General features: G+C 40.6%; 1 protein-coding gene across 1 annotated transcript in view; it reads left to right on the top strand.

Moving 5' to 3' along the window:
- cacna1ib (calcium voltage-gated channel subunit alpha1 Ib) overlaps nucleotides 1-18,306 on the top strand; it is a 151,925-nt gene that overhangs the window by 80,000 nt on the left and 53,619 nt on the right. Inside the window, exons 9-12 of the mRNA XM_088302635.1 lie at nucleotides 2,872-3,211; nucleotides 4,473-4,795; nucleotides 14,707-14,858; nucleotides 17,942-18,127. Of these exons, the coding sequence (XP_088158761.1) occupies nucleotides 2,872-3,211; nucleotides 4,473-4,795; nucleotides 14,707-14,858; nucleotides 17,942-18,127 (1,001 nt within the window). The remainder of the gene's footprint in view (nucleotides 1-2,871; nucleotides 3,212-4,472; nucleotides 4,796-14,706; nucleotides 14,859-17,941; nucleotides 18,128-18,306) is intronic.

Genomic DNA, 18,306 nt, shown 5'->3' on the forward strand with positions numbered 1-18,306 from the left:
CACAACTAACCCCTCTAAAAATGCTCATTATACTTGCTTTTGTCATGATTTGTATTTGTTATTTTTGGTTTAGTATTTGGTTTCATGTTTTGGCCTTGTTCATGTGTCTTGTCTCGTCTTGTCTATTGTGTCCACCTGTGCTCGTTTACCCAAGCCCGAGTGTTAACCAATCCGGTCCTTCCAACCCTCCATGTCTTGTCCAGGTGCTCCTCGTTGTCTCATCAATTTGTGTGTATTTAGTTCCCTGGTTGCTTTCAGTTCTTGTTGGTTCATTGTCATTTTCACTGTCGCTTGTCCCTGTTGCCTGTCCCTGTTGCCTGTCCCTGTTGCCTGTCCCTGTTGCCTGTCCCTGTTGCCTGTTCCTGTTGCCTGTTCCTGTTGCCTGTTCCTGTTGCCTGTTCCTGTTGCCTGTTCCTGTCGCCTGTCCTGATCATTAGTTTCCTGTCGTTGTCTAGTTTTTCCAAGTTCCCTGTTTGCCTTAGTTTTCTGTTAATTAAATGCCCTTTAAGTTACCCCTGCCTTGCTTCCTTGCGTTTGGGTCCTCACCTTCCTCAACCCTGACAGCTTTTTTAACATATATCTGCTCATTTTTTACATTAACTCCACTACCCCTCTTAACTCTTGTGGCGCCAACAACTCATCTTATCTCGGCTCACTCAAGTCAGTCAATCAACTCATCTAACCCCATTAAGTCAGAAGTCTTCTCTGAAATTTCTAACACTCATAAATCCACTCTTCTTTTAACATTAATCAACTTTGCTGCCCCTGATAGCTGATCAAGCGCCGCCAGCTCATCTTATCACTACTCACTTTGTATTAAACTTTGCGAACTTCTCCGTCACTGATTCCACACAGTCATCTAACTTTACTCACTTTGGTAATGAGTTTAACGCTGCTAAATGCTCTACAAGAAACTCAAATGAGCATGAATCTTCTTAAATTTGCCTTATTCATCTTACTTTACTAACGCATCTAATTCTTCCAACTCAGCTAATACCACTTACTCTTTTTACTCAGTTAACTCCATTTTCCCTTCAAATTCAGCTAATGCCACAAACTATTCCAAGTCCACTTACTCATCCAACTCGCCTCACTATTATGATTATGATTATATATGCATAGATTACGTCCATAGGTGGCTCCTGATGAGTCGGGAGATGCAGGGGAAAAAAAATGAAATTGCCTGGAAAATGAAAGAAGGGTAGCGGTGGTGGGGAGATGAAAGGTGGGAAGCAGGAGAGCGATGATGAAGACGAGTGATGATGGATGGATGACTGGTAAGGAAGGACGCAGGGTAGGAGATGGACCAATGGGATGCACTCGCACGACTTTGATCTTCAAGCACGTGTTAGCCGGAAAGAATCCCACAGGACATTCGGCCTGCTAATCGCTTTTAATCTTGAGTCAGTCGCATTGATGAATGCCTTGAATACGTTATTTTTCTTCATTGTTAAATCCAAACAAGGAGGCTCGTGTTCACGGTGCAACTGTGGGAATAGTTAGCAAGCCTTTATCCGATTAAGACGTTAAAAGCAATTAAAGAGCTCCGCAGGCGTTTGCTCTCTGGGCAAATAGAAAAAGCACGGCACGTAATCACACAAGGAAGGATGCAGAATATTTGAATTTGACAGCAGGTGCAAAGTTAAGATGAAGGACGCTGGACTCCAAATGATGTCCAACCGCAAAGATTAAACATAATTTATTTTTCCCATTCATCATTTTTCTACAACGTATTGATAGGATGAGAATTCATTTCATTTTAATTCAATTATTTTGGGGTGTTGGAATTTGACTTTATCCAGTTATCATTATTCTGTTCAGGCTCATTGGTTATTTACTTTATTTTACTTTTATCCATCCATTTTCTATCACTTAGCCTGTTCAGGTCCAGCTCTTGATGAATGCTGTAATGTCACTCATAGTCATTTCATTTGGTTAGATATGTCAACATTCCACTGCTGTCTTTTAGAAAAAGAGGAATTAAAAATGGAGTGCATTGCGTGGAGTGCACTGGCATCTAGTCAGCAGCGGCATCTGTGATTAAAAGCTTTGGCTGAAAAGCATGTGGATGAATGTTTAACAAGCAGAAAATTATACCCTCAACATGTTCTACCGCTAAGAATTACGGGATTGCTAAACGCACTTGATTTGCCGCACTTGAAGCTCACCGGCAGGCATCGTGCTGATATGCTAACCGCAACGTTCATTGCACACACACGCGCACATTCATTAGTCCGCAAATGTCATTTCATTTTTTAATTTATATTTAATTTTTTTATTGAAATGTAGAATTTTTTCAAGTCTTTTAAAGCAGATTGGCAGAAAGGCTTTATTCTGTGATATACATTTTTTTTCTCACTTTTTATTTCTTTCGCTGTCTTGATTGACTCTGTGAATCTAGTCATCAGGTCCCAGCAGCCTCACTGACAAATAATATTCATGATATCACTCTTCTGGGGCCAGGCAATCACCAGAAGATTGCGTATGTGTGTATTCCTCACACGCAGGCACACACGCGGACATAATACATTAGTTTTTACAGACACACTGCTTAGCGAACCCCATATAATGTTGATTACATTTTTGGATTTATATTGACTTCCAAGTTAAATGTTTGAAGTGTTACAACCTTCGTTTGCTTTTTATGACGATCAACACATTTTATTTTAAGACTGACTTACTGAAATTATAGAAGTTCATTATTTTTTTAAATGAAAGAAGAAAAAAAGAAAGGCTACAGCAAAAAGCGCACTGTTTTCATACAGTGGGAATGGGCAGGAACTTGAGCTCCACTATGTATTTGAATATCAATGATATTAAGTCATAATTTCAGGGTGTTTAGACTTTTTATGTCCTGCTTGACTCTTCAAGGTGGGCTCATTCTTCATGATCAACCTGTGCCTGGTGGTGATTGCCACGCAGTTCTCGGAGACCAAGCAGCGCGAGCACCAGCTGATGCAGGAGCAGCGAGCGCGATGCTCATCCTCGTCCACGCTGGCCAGCGAGCCCGGCGACTGCTACGAGGAACTCTTCCAGCTCCTCTGCCACGTCATCCGCAAGGCCCGAAGACAGACCCTCGCTCTCTTTAACGCGCTTCGTGGCAAACCCAGAGGATTCCATGGCGTCGGCAGAGGCCGGCGTGCGGCTGATGCCAGGGAGCGCAAGGCCAATGGCAGGGGAGGGCGGGACAGCCCGCCCGTTTTGCCACATGGTGAGTGCAGCAACATATTGTACTTGATTTAAGATCTTAAATCAAGCTTCATTATCTTTACGGAAAAACTATGCATTTTTTGAAATATTTAAAACAAAATAAGGCATATTTTCTGTATTTTGTTCAATAATTATAGAACAATATAGAAAAAAGAAAGTATTATTTTATTTTCATATAGGTACAGTACGTTTCAGGAAAAGAAAGACAGTAATCCAATATTTTTCAATAGCTTTTCGGGGAAAAAAATCTCAATATTTAAAGAAAATACACACATGCACACACACACATATGTTATATACATATATATATATATATATATATATATATATATATATATATATATATATATATATATATATATATATATCCCGTCGACTCCCTGATACACCTCATACGGATATACATGTGGGCGAATGATATCTAGGTGAGGGAAGTTAATCACAACCGAAGGCAGCATAGCAGATGTACACGACAGCTACAAATACCCTAGAGATCATCAGGCAATCATGAGGAAGCAGCTCGGAGGGTGGCCATAGCCAAATACCTGAGGAGGGAGAGGAAGATTCGGAATAGTCAGCTGAATGGCAAGTATAAGAGCCAGGCCAGTAACACGTATGCCTTGCGAGTAATCTGACACCCTGCCTCGGTGCTGGAAGTGATCAAGGCCAGTGACATCAAGACTAGAAAGCTCTTTACCATGCACGGTGGGTTCCAGCTACAAATGCAGCAGCCTGATGCTGTACACAAAATGAAAAGACGGGGGCTGTGGTCTAGTGTTCATCCGGGGTACCAAACCTCCAAGAATGCATCAAGATGATGGGCCCCAGCGACAACCTGGTTCGTGAATGCCTCAGGTAACAGAAGCCCAGTAAGGAGAAGGAGCCAAATGGACTGTCATGGACAAACAAGCTCCTGCCTGGCATGTACTACAGTCAAATTGAAGAAGTAGCTGACATTAAGGAGACATAGCAGTGGCTGCAAAAGTTAAGACCGAAAGACTAATCATAGCAGCATAAGAACAGGCCCTAAACACAACCTCGAGAGAGGCCAGGGTCGACCACATCAGACAGAACCGCAGGTGTAGGCTGTGCAAAGACGCCCCACAGTAGAGTACTAGTATGGAACATCTGTACCAAATATGGATCAAGATGGCAGATGCCTCTAAAGTTGGAAGACAACAATCAGGCCAAGATACAGTGGGTGTTTTTTTAAGTTATATTTTTTTATTTATTTAACATGATATTTTTTTTCTCACCATCAGGTCCTCCATGCCGCCACCACACCAAACCCAACCGCGCCCCCTCCGGCGAGCCCCCGGCGCTCACAGATGGAGTTGTCCCCGTTGTGGGCGAGGGAGACACGTTGGAGGTCGGCAGGGGTGGCGTGGGGGAGTTGAGTAAGGCGGCAGTTGGACGGTTAGGCGTCAAGGACTGCGGCGAGGGCGCCGTCGAGCGCTGTGGGAGACTGTGGTACGACACCAGAATGAAGCTGTGGGGTATCGTGGAGAGCAAGTACTTCAACAGAGGCATCATGATCGCCATCCTCATCAACACCATCAGCATGGGCATCGAGCATCACCAGCAGGTACGCACGGACACTTCAGAAAGATATTAAAAATGTATTGCCAAAATCATACTCAACTTTTTGAGTTTTTTTCTGAAAAATGTACTGTTGCTCAGGATAAATGTAGATGTTTTTAATTATTTTAAAAATTAAATAAATATTTTAATAATATAATTTTAATTATATTCCTTGAAAACGAACTATTTTCTTTGAAAATATTTTTTCTTTCCAAAAAAAAAATTTGGGGGAAAAGATGCTGTTTCGGATGCTCATTTTTCTTTGATTATAAAAAAGAGGAATTGTTATATTCAGAAAATGCAATATTTTTGCGGAAAATATTCAACAAAAAAATGACTTTCAAACGTTCTACATTTTCTCAGAAATAAGTTATTTTTTCTCAAAAAAATATCCTTTCTTCTGGAAGATCAAATCTGTTTCTCTCTCTCTCCTCTCTCTCACACTCTTTCTCTCTCTATCTCTCTCTCTCTCTCTCTCTTGATCACTTTCGCCCTTGCATTTCATTTCAATTTCCTCTTTACATCCACTTACCATAATTTGCGGACAATAAAACCCACTTGATTAAAAGCCACAATAACTAAATTAGCCATAAAAACGGATTTATACATACATTAGCTACTTCGGTCTAATTGCCGCGGGTCTCCAAGGTATTAAATGGGGTATTATTTGTATTATAAACACCGGGAGCTGCTTTTTATCCCCCAAACAACGCAGAACGCAACTATATTTGCAGAACTTCCCAGAACCTTTCGCAGACTTTTATTGTCACACAAAAATTCAATGGTGCACTCGGACTGGGGTCACACTGTAGAGATGGCTGTATTTACAGCACTTCATACCTTGCTCATATCAACTTATGGTGCTTATCTTGGCTCTCAATTGCTTCTTCACGCAACCGTGTGAAATTCTTCCATGTTTTTGCGCACATTCTCTCTCGCACTCTCTTTCTCTCAAATTTTCATTAAAAGGGCCCGTGCATTCTACAGCATTACAAGATTTCATTTTGCTTCGTCTGCAATTAGTTGAATTCCATAAATGCGATACTTGATCTTGTAAGTTTATATATATATATATATATATATATATATATATATATATATATAGGTATATATAGATATATATATATAGATATATGTATATATTAGGGCTGTCAAAATTAAAGCATTAACCCAGGTGATTAATCCAAAATTTTTAGCTAAATATTTTAACTCAGTTAACTCAGTTTGATTTACTTCAAAAATACATTTGCATACTTTGCAAATATTGTGCCGTATTAGCTGTCTTGAGCACGTCTCAGAACAAAACACTGTGTTTAAGTTACCACAGGGCCTTGCAAACCAACATTGCTGGAGTGTGGCGCTTGTGGGCAGTTTTGAGAAATGTTTCGAAAATAAATGTCCGCAAAGATGTCTCCATTTAGATTGTATTCAAGAATCCAAGAACGATATTAGAATAGTCTTTGAATGAAATATACTTCATATTTGGTGATTTTGCATCAATTCCAAGATATTATTCAAGTAAATATCTGTTATTAGCTTCGCAAAGAATAGTAGTTGAAAAACAAGATTAATCACCATTGATCATGGATTTTTTGGGGATTAATTAGTTAAATCACTTGACAGCATTAATATACATATATATATATATATATATATATATATATATGTATATGTATATATATATATATACATATATATACAAAGAGAGAGAGAGAGAGAGAGAGAGACTTGCTAACTCACAATTCACATTCAAATTTAAGTTCTTGCATATTGAAAGTGTGCATGGGAGAGAGCCATGTCTCGGTGACGATGCATTTGCTTTTGTCCAAGTCGCAATCATAATCAGAATAATCCCAAATGGGGCCCTGCCGTTTTTTCCCGACTTTTTCCATTATGCAGTTGTTTTATTATTATCTTCGACCCATGAGACCTCATTGTCAACGCGTCATGTCACTTAGGACGGCGCGGTGCCGTACTGCTGTACAACTGTCGTAAATCCGACAGCACCGTGTTTTACATTTGAAATTCTCACAAAAAGCTTACAAATGAAAAAATGAAGGACATTATCTCCACGATTATTGTTCGTTTTCGTTAGTTTTTTGAGCAGACAATGTTGTTTTAGTTAGTTATTGTATTTCCCAAAACATTCTCATTTTCATTTCATTTTGTTAACAAAAATGTTAAATTTAATTTTAGTTTTTGTTATTTCGCTCGTTTTGATATACAATAATGACATTGATATACACGCACACATACGCGCACACACACGTATATTCTCTCTTTGCTGCCTTCCCAAGCTCACTCACATCCATTTTCCATTCATGAATTCTCTTTGATTTCGAAGTGTGTGCCACACTTCCTTATTCACTACCTCGCATCTAACATCCTTCTGTCCTAGTAACACACTTAAATGTGCTCGCTTGAGTTTGTTTTGGTTCTTTTGGAACTTCCCAAATACTACCGCTTTTACAATACACTTCATTAGGAACACAATGTTGACTTTTGATTGGCACGTTGCAGAAGTGACTGTGTTCAGGTTAGAGTGAGTGAGGATCGGTGTGAGGGTGTAGTACGTTTTGGTTTTAGGTTGGTTTAGAATTGAGGTTAGGGTTTGTCTTAAGATTGCTTCTAGGATTTATCATTGGGCCCGACTAATAAGATTATTTTTTTATGCTGATTATGATGTTTGGCAGGAAACAAAATCAGAGGACCAAATGATCAGCCAATTTCGAATTTATCACGTTAAAACTTTAAAATCCTCACCGTCACCAAGAAGATGACTAGTCAAACAAACAGCATCAGATGATAGTTACTCGCAACTTGGTTTCATCTTAACCTGAACATTATCTACATTGGAGTTCATTTCTGGCCCAATGTAGTCCTTTGATAGTTTTTCATGATAACTAACACAATAGAAGTCAACACAACAATAGATATAATCCCCAATAATTGTTACGATCGTCGGGTGGAGGTGGTAGGAGAGGACCCAAAATGCAGGGAAGCCAAGGCAAGGGTAACTTAAAGGGAATTTAATTAACAACACCAAACCGAAAGGCAAACAAGGTACTTGGAACATATAAACGTGACAAAGTGCAAAACAACGACGACTAACAAAACGCGGCTGGGCAGCACTAAACAGGACTATGACACAGGGACCGGAACCAGGGATAAGCGACCGCGACAAGGAAACATGAACGATGACCATGGGCGATGAACAAAGAGCGACAGTGACATCCAATATAGGGCAATGCACCGACGCAGAGTCGTCAGCCCGGGGCGTTTAAGTAGTGGCAATTAAATGAGTCAACGAGTAACAGGTGCGGGGCAAGTGGGCGCGTCTCTCCAGCCAACACGACACGCGCTGGAAGGGAACGCCCCCACGCCCGTTGAGCAAACGTAAACAAAAACAAGACATAACGGAAACGGACCATGACAATAATCTGTCTTGGGTTCAATGTCCTCATATAGCTCACCCTTAAATTGCTTCTGCCGGGAGCGATGATGTGACTTTTTGTTTTCTTTTTACCTTCTGTTTCCCATCCCCGCTTTGTCTTTCTATCGACAACTCCCGCGCTCGATAGATGCCGGCGCCCCTCTTGCTCTCGTCTCTCATCTCAGAGGCTATAAATAGTCCGACGACGGCGGAGCGCCACTCGGTCTAATGAGGAAGACATCGAGTAGGTTGCGCGCTTGCTCCTAAACTCGGTGTGGGTGCGTTTGAACTGGAGGTATCGCAGGCTCAATAAAACTCGGAACTTGTGTCGCCGTGGAGGTCAAACACTGTCGCAGTGCTTGTCGCCCACATGCAAGATTGTCTTTCAACTCAACTTACAGGGGAGATAAACACACTTTTGACCAAATAATTCATTCACATAATGATCTGATTCACTCCCTTTGCAAAAAAAAATCAAAGTGCAAGGAGATTCCCTTTATTTACGGTGTCATACAATTCACTTCATTCCAATACGATTCCTTCCAGTTGAGATACAGATCTCTTCAATTACGATACAACTCACTTCATTTACGAAGTGATTCACTGAAATGTCTATGATTCACTGTAACTCCAAAATGATTCACTTCAATGATGATACGATACGATCCAGTTACAATAGGATTAAATTCTCTCCGATTGCACTGTTTTGCCTCAATTCTGATATGGTGTGATTTGGAATTTGTTCCCATTCACTGTCTGCAACTCTGTTATTAGATGCTTCACTCCAGTTAGAGTTTGTCACTTGAGTCACAATATGATTAAATCACAACAGTTTGCACGGATTACAATGCGCTGTGATTCCCATCTACAGTGAACCCTCGCTACTTCGCGCTTCACCTTTCGCGGCTTCAGTGCTTCGCGGGTCTAAAAAATATTCGGGGGCATTGTAGTTTCGCCGAGCGGCACGAGGGGGCGCTGGAGTGGTTAGACGGCCGGCGTGCGCCGAAGAGGAGAGTGGACGAAGAAGAGAGTGGACGAAGAAGAGCACGTTCCCCCGGGCACGATTTGGGGCGACGTTTCGCGCGGTTCGGACCGTACCAGAGCTCCGGAGGAGGCCGGCGTGCGTGGCAGTTAAGCCGTAGAGGACCACTTCCGCCCGGGCACTAGCGCGGCGACATTTCGCTTCGCTCGGGACCGTGCGAGAGCTCCGGAGGAGGCCGGCCGGCGTGCGTGGCAGGTAAGCCGAAGAGGAACAACTTCCGCCCGGGCATGAGGCTGTCAGTTATGAATGAATAAATGAATAAATAAATAAATGAAGAATGCCACCTTTCATTTCACAGGGCACACCGGACGGCGTACCAGCAGGTAAAAGTCGAAGTAATTAAATAAATACAAAAAGAAGTAATTGAATAAATACAAAAATAATGGCTGGGGAATAAAATAATAAGTTTTAATAATAATTTGTTTTGTTTTTTTGTTATAACATGAATTTCACTCTCTCTCTTTCTCTACCCGTATATATATATATATATATATATATATATATATTTATTTATTTTTTTTTAAGCATTTTTGAAGGTGCGCCGCTACTTCGCACTTTTTTTTTTAAGCATTTTTGAAGGTGCGCCACTACTTCGCGGATTTTCAGTTTTCGCGGGTGGTCTCGGTCCCCATTAACCGCGATAACCGAGGGTTCACTGTATTGCAATTATGATACCATTCATTTTTACGCAACTCAACTTTATTTATGGAGCACTTTAAGGCAACTACCACTGCATACAAAGTGCTGTACATGGAGCAAAATAAGTCAAACAATGACAAACAATAATACAAATGAATAACGAACAGTAAAAAGCACAAATATAGTGAAGCAATTATTTATTAATGAATTATGAATTAAAATACCATTAATTAAAGTTATATTGCGAGTCGCTGCAAAAACAATATTATCCACCTCATTTACATAAAGATGTGATTCACTTCAATTATGATGTTATGAATCACGTTGGATATGGTGCCATTCAATTCAATTATGATACCGTTCAAAGTCCAGTTGCAGTTCTACTATATTTACTCAAATTCCGATACAATGTGACTCACTTTACTCTATTGCCATTCGTTTCAATTTCAATCGGATTCACTCCAATTATTGTTGCATTACTTTCCCAAAATAATAAACATTTTTCAGAATTTTCAGTGAACACAAAAACGGAACCAAGCACTGTTAATAATTTCATTTCTGGACAATAATTGAATAAGCTGTTTGACAAAGAATTTTGTCGATTTTAGCAGTGGTGGCCAGCATCCTGAGGTGATGTCGAAGGCAATCATTATTATTTTTTTAGGGGGGTAAAACTATGACTGGACATTAATTTTAAGAGTGTGACATTATGAATCTTTTCAGTCGCAATACCATTCCCTCCAGCTAGGGTACATTTGACCTCGGTTACTATTTGGTTGAATCCAATTGCAACGATACAATTAATATACATTTTGATAGGATTCACTAAAAAAGCAATTTGATAAACTTTAATCATGATGTGCTACTGTGTGTTTCACATAATTTCATACAACACAGCACAACAATGCAATGCAAGGATACCTTTTATTTATTTCTTTTGCCATCACTGTGACTCATATTTTCAGCCTGAGCCACTAAGTTCCTAAAAAAAAAAAAAAAAGAACACCCAGAGTTAAAATATGCGACATGTCTTTTTGGGATCAATATCAAGAACAGTGGTGACATTCTGGAGGAAGACAGTGTAAATGTCACGCTTATGTGTGCCAAAGGCTCCCGGGATCGCTCCTGCCCTTGCAATTAGGAGCTCAAAAACTGGGATTGGTTGCCTGTCGAAACTGTTGTGGCCTCTAAGCCTTGAAATTGATAATGCGGCGTGACGAGCTCGTTGCACAGATGAAAGCGGGATGGTGAGACGGTGTGATGTCACCAGACGGGGAATGTTGACAGTCATGCTGTCACTTCAACTGATTTGGTCAATATACAACGTTGGTTTCAAATTAGGGTGTCGAGCCTGCTTTACGGCTTCAAGCAATTGTTTAAAGGCACGGTTAGGGATTTGAATTTGGATTTGAGGCAAGGATTAGGGTCTCAAATAGGGGTCAGTAGCATATTAGCAGTAATGGGTCATGTTTTAAATTTGGGCTACAAGACTTGTATCTGAAATTAGGATTTGAAGCAGAAGTTTGAGTTTCTATTTATGGGTTCAAGCTTGGTTTACGGTTTCAAATTAGGGGTTGAAGCCAAATTCAGGATAATAACATTTGGGTTTGATGCCAGGGTTAGGTTTTTACATTAGGATTTCATTCCTGGATTCAATTTTTAATCAAGGGGTAAGGTTTCAAATTGAGTTTCAATACAGGATTTGAAGCAAAGGTTAGGGTTTCAAAACTGGGTTAGGGTTTCAAATTAAGGTTTATCATTTAATTTTCAATTTTGTAGCTAAAGTTTGGATCGGTAATTAGGGTATAACGCCATGGTTTGTTTGAAATTTAGGTTTCAGTCAGTCTTATATTTTAATTAGGTGACAAGCCAAATTTATGGCTTCAATTTAGGGTTTATAATCAGTTCTGAGTACCTCATCCGGGTTCCAAAACAATGTTAGGGTTTCAAGTTTGGGTTATGGTTTCAAATTAGGTTTTCAAGCCTGGGTTACGGTTCTAAATTAGGTCCTCACGACTGGGTTGGAGCTTCGAACTAAAATGATGCTAAAATGCTCGTCAAATGTTAATTAAATTAAGTCTTTGCAGCAAAGTTTAGTTTTCTAATTAATGTTTAAAGGAAATGTTATGGTTTTAAGTTAAAGTCTGTCTTCATACCTAGTGAAGCAAAATGTGGCTCACTGTCCTAATAGGAGTCAACAACTAACCCATTTGCTGATTTTTCTTTTGGGGGGGGTTGCGGACATATAACTCACTAGAAAACTGCTGTTTTTATAATCAGGCCAATGCCATATCTAAAAAAAAGGGGGTTTCTGCCATATTGTGGCTCCTTTGGGCAGTTACAAAACTTTTTCGTCAATTACCTGCAGATCTTTGATATTCATTGTAGAGCTCAGTCGTGCACTGCCTTCCTTGCTTTTGCCGTGTACAATTTCTGCCATGATTACCTTGCACCAGTGTGCTTGTTAGAGTTCAGCACCAGTGAGGTCTTCAGATCTGATTCCAGGTCTGCCCCTAATGAGACCGGACCACAAAGCTGGCTCACTATTTTGGTCGTTAGCCAAGCCGGTGGGCAAGCGTTGTTAGCTCGCCGCTAAGCTCTATTAGTGTTGTCACAACATATGTACACACATGTTAATGTAAAGAAAATAACGCATCGATTTGGCGGCGCTTGTCTTATCAAAAACGTCATTGTGTGGAATTTATGTGTGTGTATGTAGGTGTGTGTGCGTGGGGGTGCGTGTGTGGGGGTGTGTGGGTGTGTGTGTGTACAAATAGAGCGGTTACCTCTGTACAAATGTCAGCAAACACACATTGATGCACATCACCAGAAAGAAGATAACCCGCCGCATGATGACTTGTTGTTGTCAGACAGTCCAACTGTCCCAGAAACGCTTTTTTTTTCCGCAGGGATACAAATTAATTTTTTTAAGTCAAGTTTTCTTACATTAATAATGATTAATGATTAATAATGCCTTTATTAGTCCCACAATGGGGAAATTCGAGATTCAAACCCAGGCCTCCTGGGGAGACTGGGTCCTGAACGCGGCGCCTTAGACCACTCGGCCATCCTGGCAGCCACGAGATTCGAACCCAGGCCTCCTGGGCAGACTGGGTCCGGAACGCGGCGCCTTAGACCACTCGGCCATCCTGGCAGCCGGCATAGCCTCTTAATCACCCAAAAAGGCTCAAAGGCCTTCACAGACCCAAAGTTGAAAAAGATCAGATCAGAAAAAGACAGCCCTGATCGAAACTTGGTAACCAGTCAAGAAAAAAACCTCAATCATGCTTAATTGGGTAAAAGTCAGGTGAAAACTCATTCATTGGGTCCCTTTGGGCAATTGTCCATCCGCACTGTGAAGCACCGTCTCAAGGTCTAACATATACAACTTATTTTATGGCCATGACGATATTGTTGCTTTTAGGAATACCAAGTCTTGGGTTGGACCTCCCTAATACATAAGTTACAGTCTTGAGAGGCATTGGGCCTCAACTTTATTCACAAAGGGTCAGGGATTTGAACAGGGGTCATCAACGCCCCAAGGAAGGTGTTGACAGAAAAGAGGTCTGGCGCCAAGGAGTCGCATCTGCGAGGGGGTCCGTACCTCGCACCCATAGGAGGCTGTTGAAAAGTTCAGTTAAGGGGCAGTAGGATAAGAATGCATATACAATAAGGGAGAATTAGATATTCATTTCTTTTGTTTCCCTTTCTTATAAGAAGGGAAGGCTCGGGAGGGGGAGACCTTTTTTTCTTTCGGGAACTTCTGACATCAGCTGAGATCAATAAATAATAATAATAATAATAATAATTTTTCCAACCACCGGTGTGTGTCAGAAGTTTTTTCCATCACCAAGCCAACCTTGCCTGGCGACATGTCCGGAGGGGAGCTGAGCCAGACCCGCACATCAACAACGAAATTTACCACAGTTTCTTTCAAACGTGTGAGGCACAGCTGTCTAATTCCAACACTAATCACCTGATTTGGACGCAAATTCCATCAAATTAAAGCTGAAAGTCTCCAATTAAAGCACATTGTGGATGCTTCATTTCAAAATGAATTGTGGTGGTGCTTAGAGTCAAAAAGATGAGAATTGTGTCCATTTCCCAACCTTTATCTTACTCATCGTTAAATTAGGGGGCCAAAATAGATTTCATATTTGAAAATATGTTCAGGGTATGAAATTAGGGTTTCAAGTCATGATTCGGCTTCAGTATTAGGTTTTCAAGATGGTTTCAAATAAGTTTTAAGTCAGTCAATTTGATGTTTTAGGGTTTCAATTTGATTTCATGGTCTCAAATCTGGGTTTAAAGTCGGGGTGTCCCGATCCGATAACGTGTATCAGATGGGATTCCACGACCAGCCCAAAAAAACAGTATCGGATTTTGTCAGACTCCATCCAAAATGTCCGATATTAGCACTCATAGACAAGCAGTCCATCCGAGAATTGGCTCCTGTTCTTGCATCCGGCAGCGTCAGGAGTGAGCGTGCATAGCGCACGTGATTAAAGTAACCACTCCTGTAAAGGAGCTAGTGAAGATGGTCCGGTAGTCACCATATTTTTTAAAGTTGTAAAATTGTGGGTTCAAGATCAAAGTAGGCTCTCAAATTTGGATTCCAAGTCACAGTTCCTGTTTCAAAAACATAAACTCCATACAAGAACGTTTCACTATGAGGAAGACGTGACTCCATCGTGCTGCCTCATGACACAGCAAATTGAAACGTCCAGGAATATACACACACGAGTGCCGCTTTTATAGCCTGCTATGAAACCGAACCGCCGTCTTTGTTTGCTCTGTTCAGCCCGAGGAGCTGACCAATGTCCTGGAGATCTGCAACATCGTGTTCACCAGTATGTTCTCTCTGGAGATGATCCTAAAGATCACTGCCTTCGGCTCCTTCAACTATCTAAGAAACCCGTACAACGTCTTTGACGGCATCATCGTCATCATCAGGTAAGCTCTTCACAGTCCCGCATGCTCACTGAGGGAATATACAAAAGTGTCAGATCATAATGGCCTGGTGAAGCAGCATGTGGTTCATTGGTTGAGGTTGTGTGGTTTTGACAATTAATAGTAGAGAGTTCAATCTAGGTAGAAGCTTTCAAAATAGTTACAGTTAGGGTTTGATTGTAGGATTTGGCATTAAAGTAAGGTTTGAAGCCACCGTTTGGGTTTCAATCAAGGACTGGTTTCAAATTAAGGTTTGTAGCCACGTTTAAGAGTTCTAGTTCAGGTTTCAAACCAGGGTTAAGGATTTAATGGATTAGAGTTAGGGTTTCAAATGATGGTACAGAGCAAAGATTGGGGTTTCACCCTGAACTGGTTGCCAGCAAATTGTAGTGCACACATAGACAAAAATCCATCTGCACTCACAACTGTACATAGGGGCAATTTCAAGTGTCCAATCAGCCTACCATGCATGTTTTTGGAATGTGGGAGGAAACCGGAGTACCCGGAGAAAACCCACACAGGCACAGGGAGAACATGCAAAGTCTACACAGGACGGCCGGAGCCGGAAACAAACCCTACCCGTATTGGGTGCCTGCACCTCCGTACTATGAGGCCATCGTGCTAACCAGTTGTCCACAGTGCCACCTGAAAGAATACAACAAAAAAACAAAGCAATAAGGTGTTTATTTTTATATATTTCAATTTTTATAGCTGTTTAATTTGCATGGTTTTTGAATGCTGGAGGAAGTCTGAACTCCCTCAATTCAAATTCAAAGCACAAGAAATGTGAAGGAGTCATACAAATTTGTGCACCATGCATCAGAGACAGATAACTTCATCTGGTAAGGGAAAGGAGATTTGGTGGCTTCATAAAGTAAAAGGTAGAAAAGAGAAAGTTTACCTCACACCCCCCCATCTCACACACACACACACACGCGCATACACGCTCATGAACTGCAAAAAAAAACGTTTGTGTTTTTAATTCCCGATGACAAATGTAGCAGATGACATTGAGAAATTTGGCCTTTAAATAGAAAAGCTGTGGGTAATTTGTAATGGGAATTAGTGAAGTATTTACTTATGAGTTGCAGGCGTACCGGAACGTAGCAATTCGGGATCGTCCATGATAACGAAAAGTCTGGATGATTTTGAATGTTGACACATTTCTTTGTAAACATTATTTAAAATTAATAAGTCCTGCAGTTTTTAATTAATGGAGAGGGTTTCAATCAAGGCATTTTACTTCAAATTAGGGTTTGAAGCCGAGGTTTTGGTTTAAAAAAATTGCTCGAATATCAAATTTGCTTTACAAAACAATAAGCTTTGTTTGAAACCATACCAGGAGGAACTCTCTGAAGCGCCCATGCATGATGCATCCTGGCGTTTGAACGCTTTTTTTTTTTTTTTTTTTTTTACTGCCTGAGCTCCATCTGGTTGAAACCTTGTCAACTGTTTGAGTGTCAGAGCGTCAAAACACCCCTTTTGGTCTTTTGTCAGGCTTCAGGTGCTTTTCATGCATTTCCTGTTTGCCGCCATTCATTCAATAGCCCCCACCCATCAATGACATGAAAGCCCCCCGAAAGCTCAGCGTGATCAAATGAGGCCGTCATGCCTCTGCGCAGCCTTCAGCGTTTCTGTATCGCCGCCTTATCTGCAATTTGCCGCTCTTGGCCCGCTTCAGTGTGCTCGCTAAAGCGTACATAGCTCCATTGTGTCCGCCCTATTCTCTTGTGATGAAGGAGGCAGTCTTTGATGGCGACCGGATAAACCGGCAAGAAGAGGAGCACCCCGCCTTTAATGTTCATCACTCAACGTTTGCTTTGACGATTTCAAAGATTCAGGATAGCCCCAATTTTCATGGTCACTCGAGGGTCTCACTTTTTAGCATTTTGAAGATTCCTAACTAAGGCCTGACTGATCGGGATTTTATTTTTTTTAATTAAGATAATTTTTTTAGGCTGATTCCGCTATTTGGCAGAATAAAATTTCTATAATCTACTAATTGGATGGTTAATTAAATAAAAAAATATCTATCGACATATCTATATCTACATATCTATATCTACATATCTATATCTATCTATCTATCTATGTATACATATATATGTGTACATATATATATATATATATATATATCTATATATATATATCTATGTATACATATATATGTGTACATATATATATATATATATATATATATATATATACATAGATAGATAGATAGATAGATAAAAAATTTGATTTTTTTACAGATTTTATACTACATGTCTTGTGTCTGGTTAAATCAGCCGGCTACTTAATTGGTCAGTCCCTATTCTAGACCTGCCCAATGGCTAATATTCATGGCTACATCAAACTTGATTTGTCTTTCAGAGATGTTTAAAATTGTGTTTTAAGATATATTTGAAAACCTGGTTAGTATATAGTTTAAAGCCAAGGTTCATGATTCAGATGATGGTTTGAAACCAGCTGTCCAGGTCTGAAGCCTGGGTGAGGGTTTGAAGGATTTGTTTAGAGTTTTAAATTAATGTTTAATGCTAAAATTTCCCCATTGTGGGACTAATAAAGGACATCTTATCTTAATGTTGGATTTCAATTGAGGGTTTCAGGGCCTGGTTAAGGTTTCAAATTAGTGTTTGAAGTCAATGAAGGGGTTTCAAATGAAGGTTTCGGGTCTTGGTTAGGGTTTGAAATAAGGGTTTGAAGAAAATGTTAAAAAGTTCCACCCTCACTCATTCAAATGAGTGTTTGTGTCTACGAATTAAGGGTTTGTGGTAAGGTTCAGGTTTTAAATGAAGCCAATGTTGGGGTTTCAAATTAGGGTTTCAAGTTAGGGTCAGGGTTTCGGTCACTGTTTATCGTTTCAAAATATTATTTAAAGCCACGGTGCCAAGCATGGGCATTATGTAAGAGTTCGGCTATAGTTTACTGGTTGGCCGTTTGGTCTCACTGTCCCAACACTACGACATTCATGGCCTTACATTAAAAAATAACACAACTTTTTTCACCTTCTATTGCCCGATTGCAGCCATTAATATCGATCAGCCCGTTGTCTCCATTTTCTCCATCCTCTGCTTTGCGTCCAGCGTCTGCGAGATCGTGGGTCAGTCTGACGGCGGGCTATCGGTACTGAGGACCTTCCGTCTTCTGCGGGTCCTCAAGCTGGTCAGGTTCATGCCGGCTCTGAGGAGACAGCTGGTGGTCCTCATGAAGACCATGGACAACGTGGCCACCTTTTGCATGCTGCTCATGCTCTTCATTTTCATCTTCAGGTAAGACCAATCAATCAATCAATCACTTTTTCTGAAGTTGGGCTAAAGACCTGGACATGGATCACTTGTTGCTAGGCGGAATTCATGGGGCTCTGTATAATCCATATACCGTATAATCTGCCATATATTGGCAATTAGTGGGTGAGTGAGTGACTGACTGACTGACTAGTGACCGTCGG

This window comes from Idiotropiscis lumnitzeri, chromosome 8 (assembly GCF_059441095.1).
Source record: "Idiotropiscis lumnitzeri isolate Australia: NSW breed Sydney's pygmy pipehorse chromosome 8, RoL_Ilum_1.0, whole genome shotgun sequence".
NCBI classification, from domain to species: Eukaryota; Metazoa; Chordata; class Actinopteri; order Syngnathiformes; family Syngnathidae; genus Idiotropiscis; species Idiotropiscis lumnitzeri.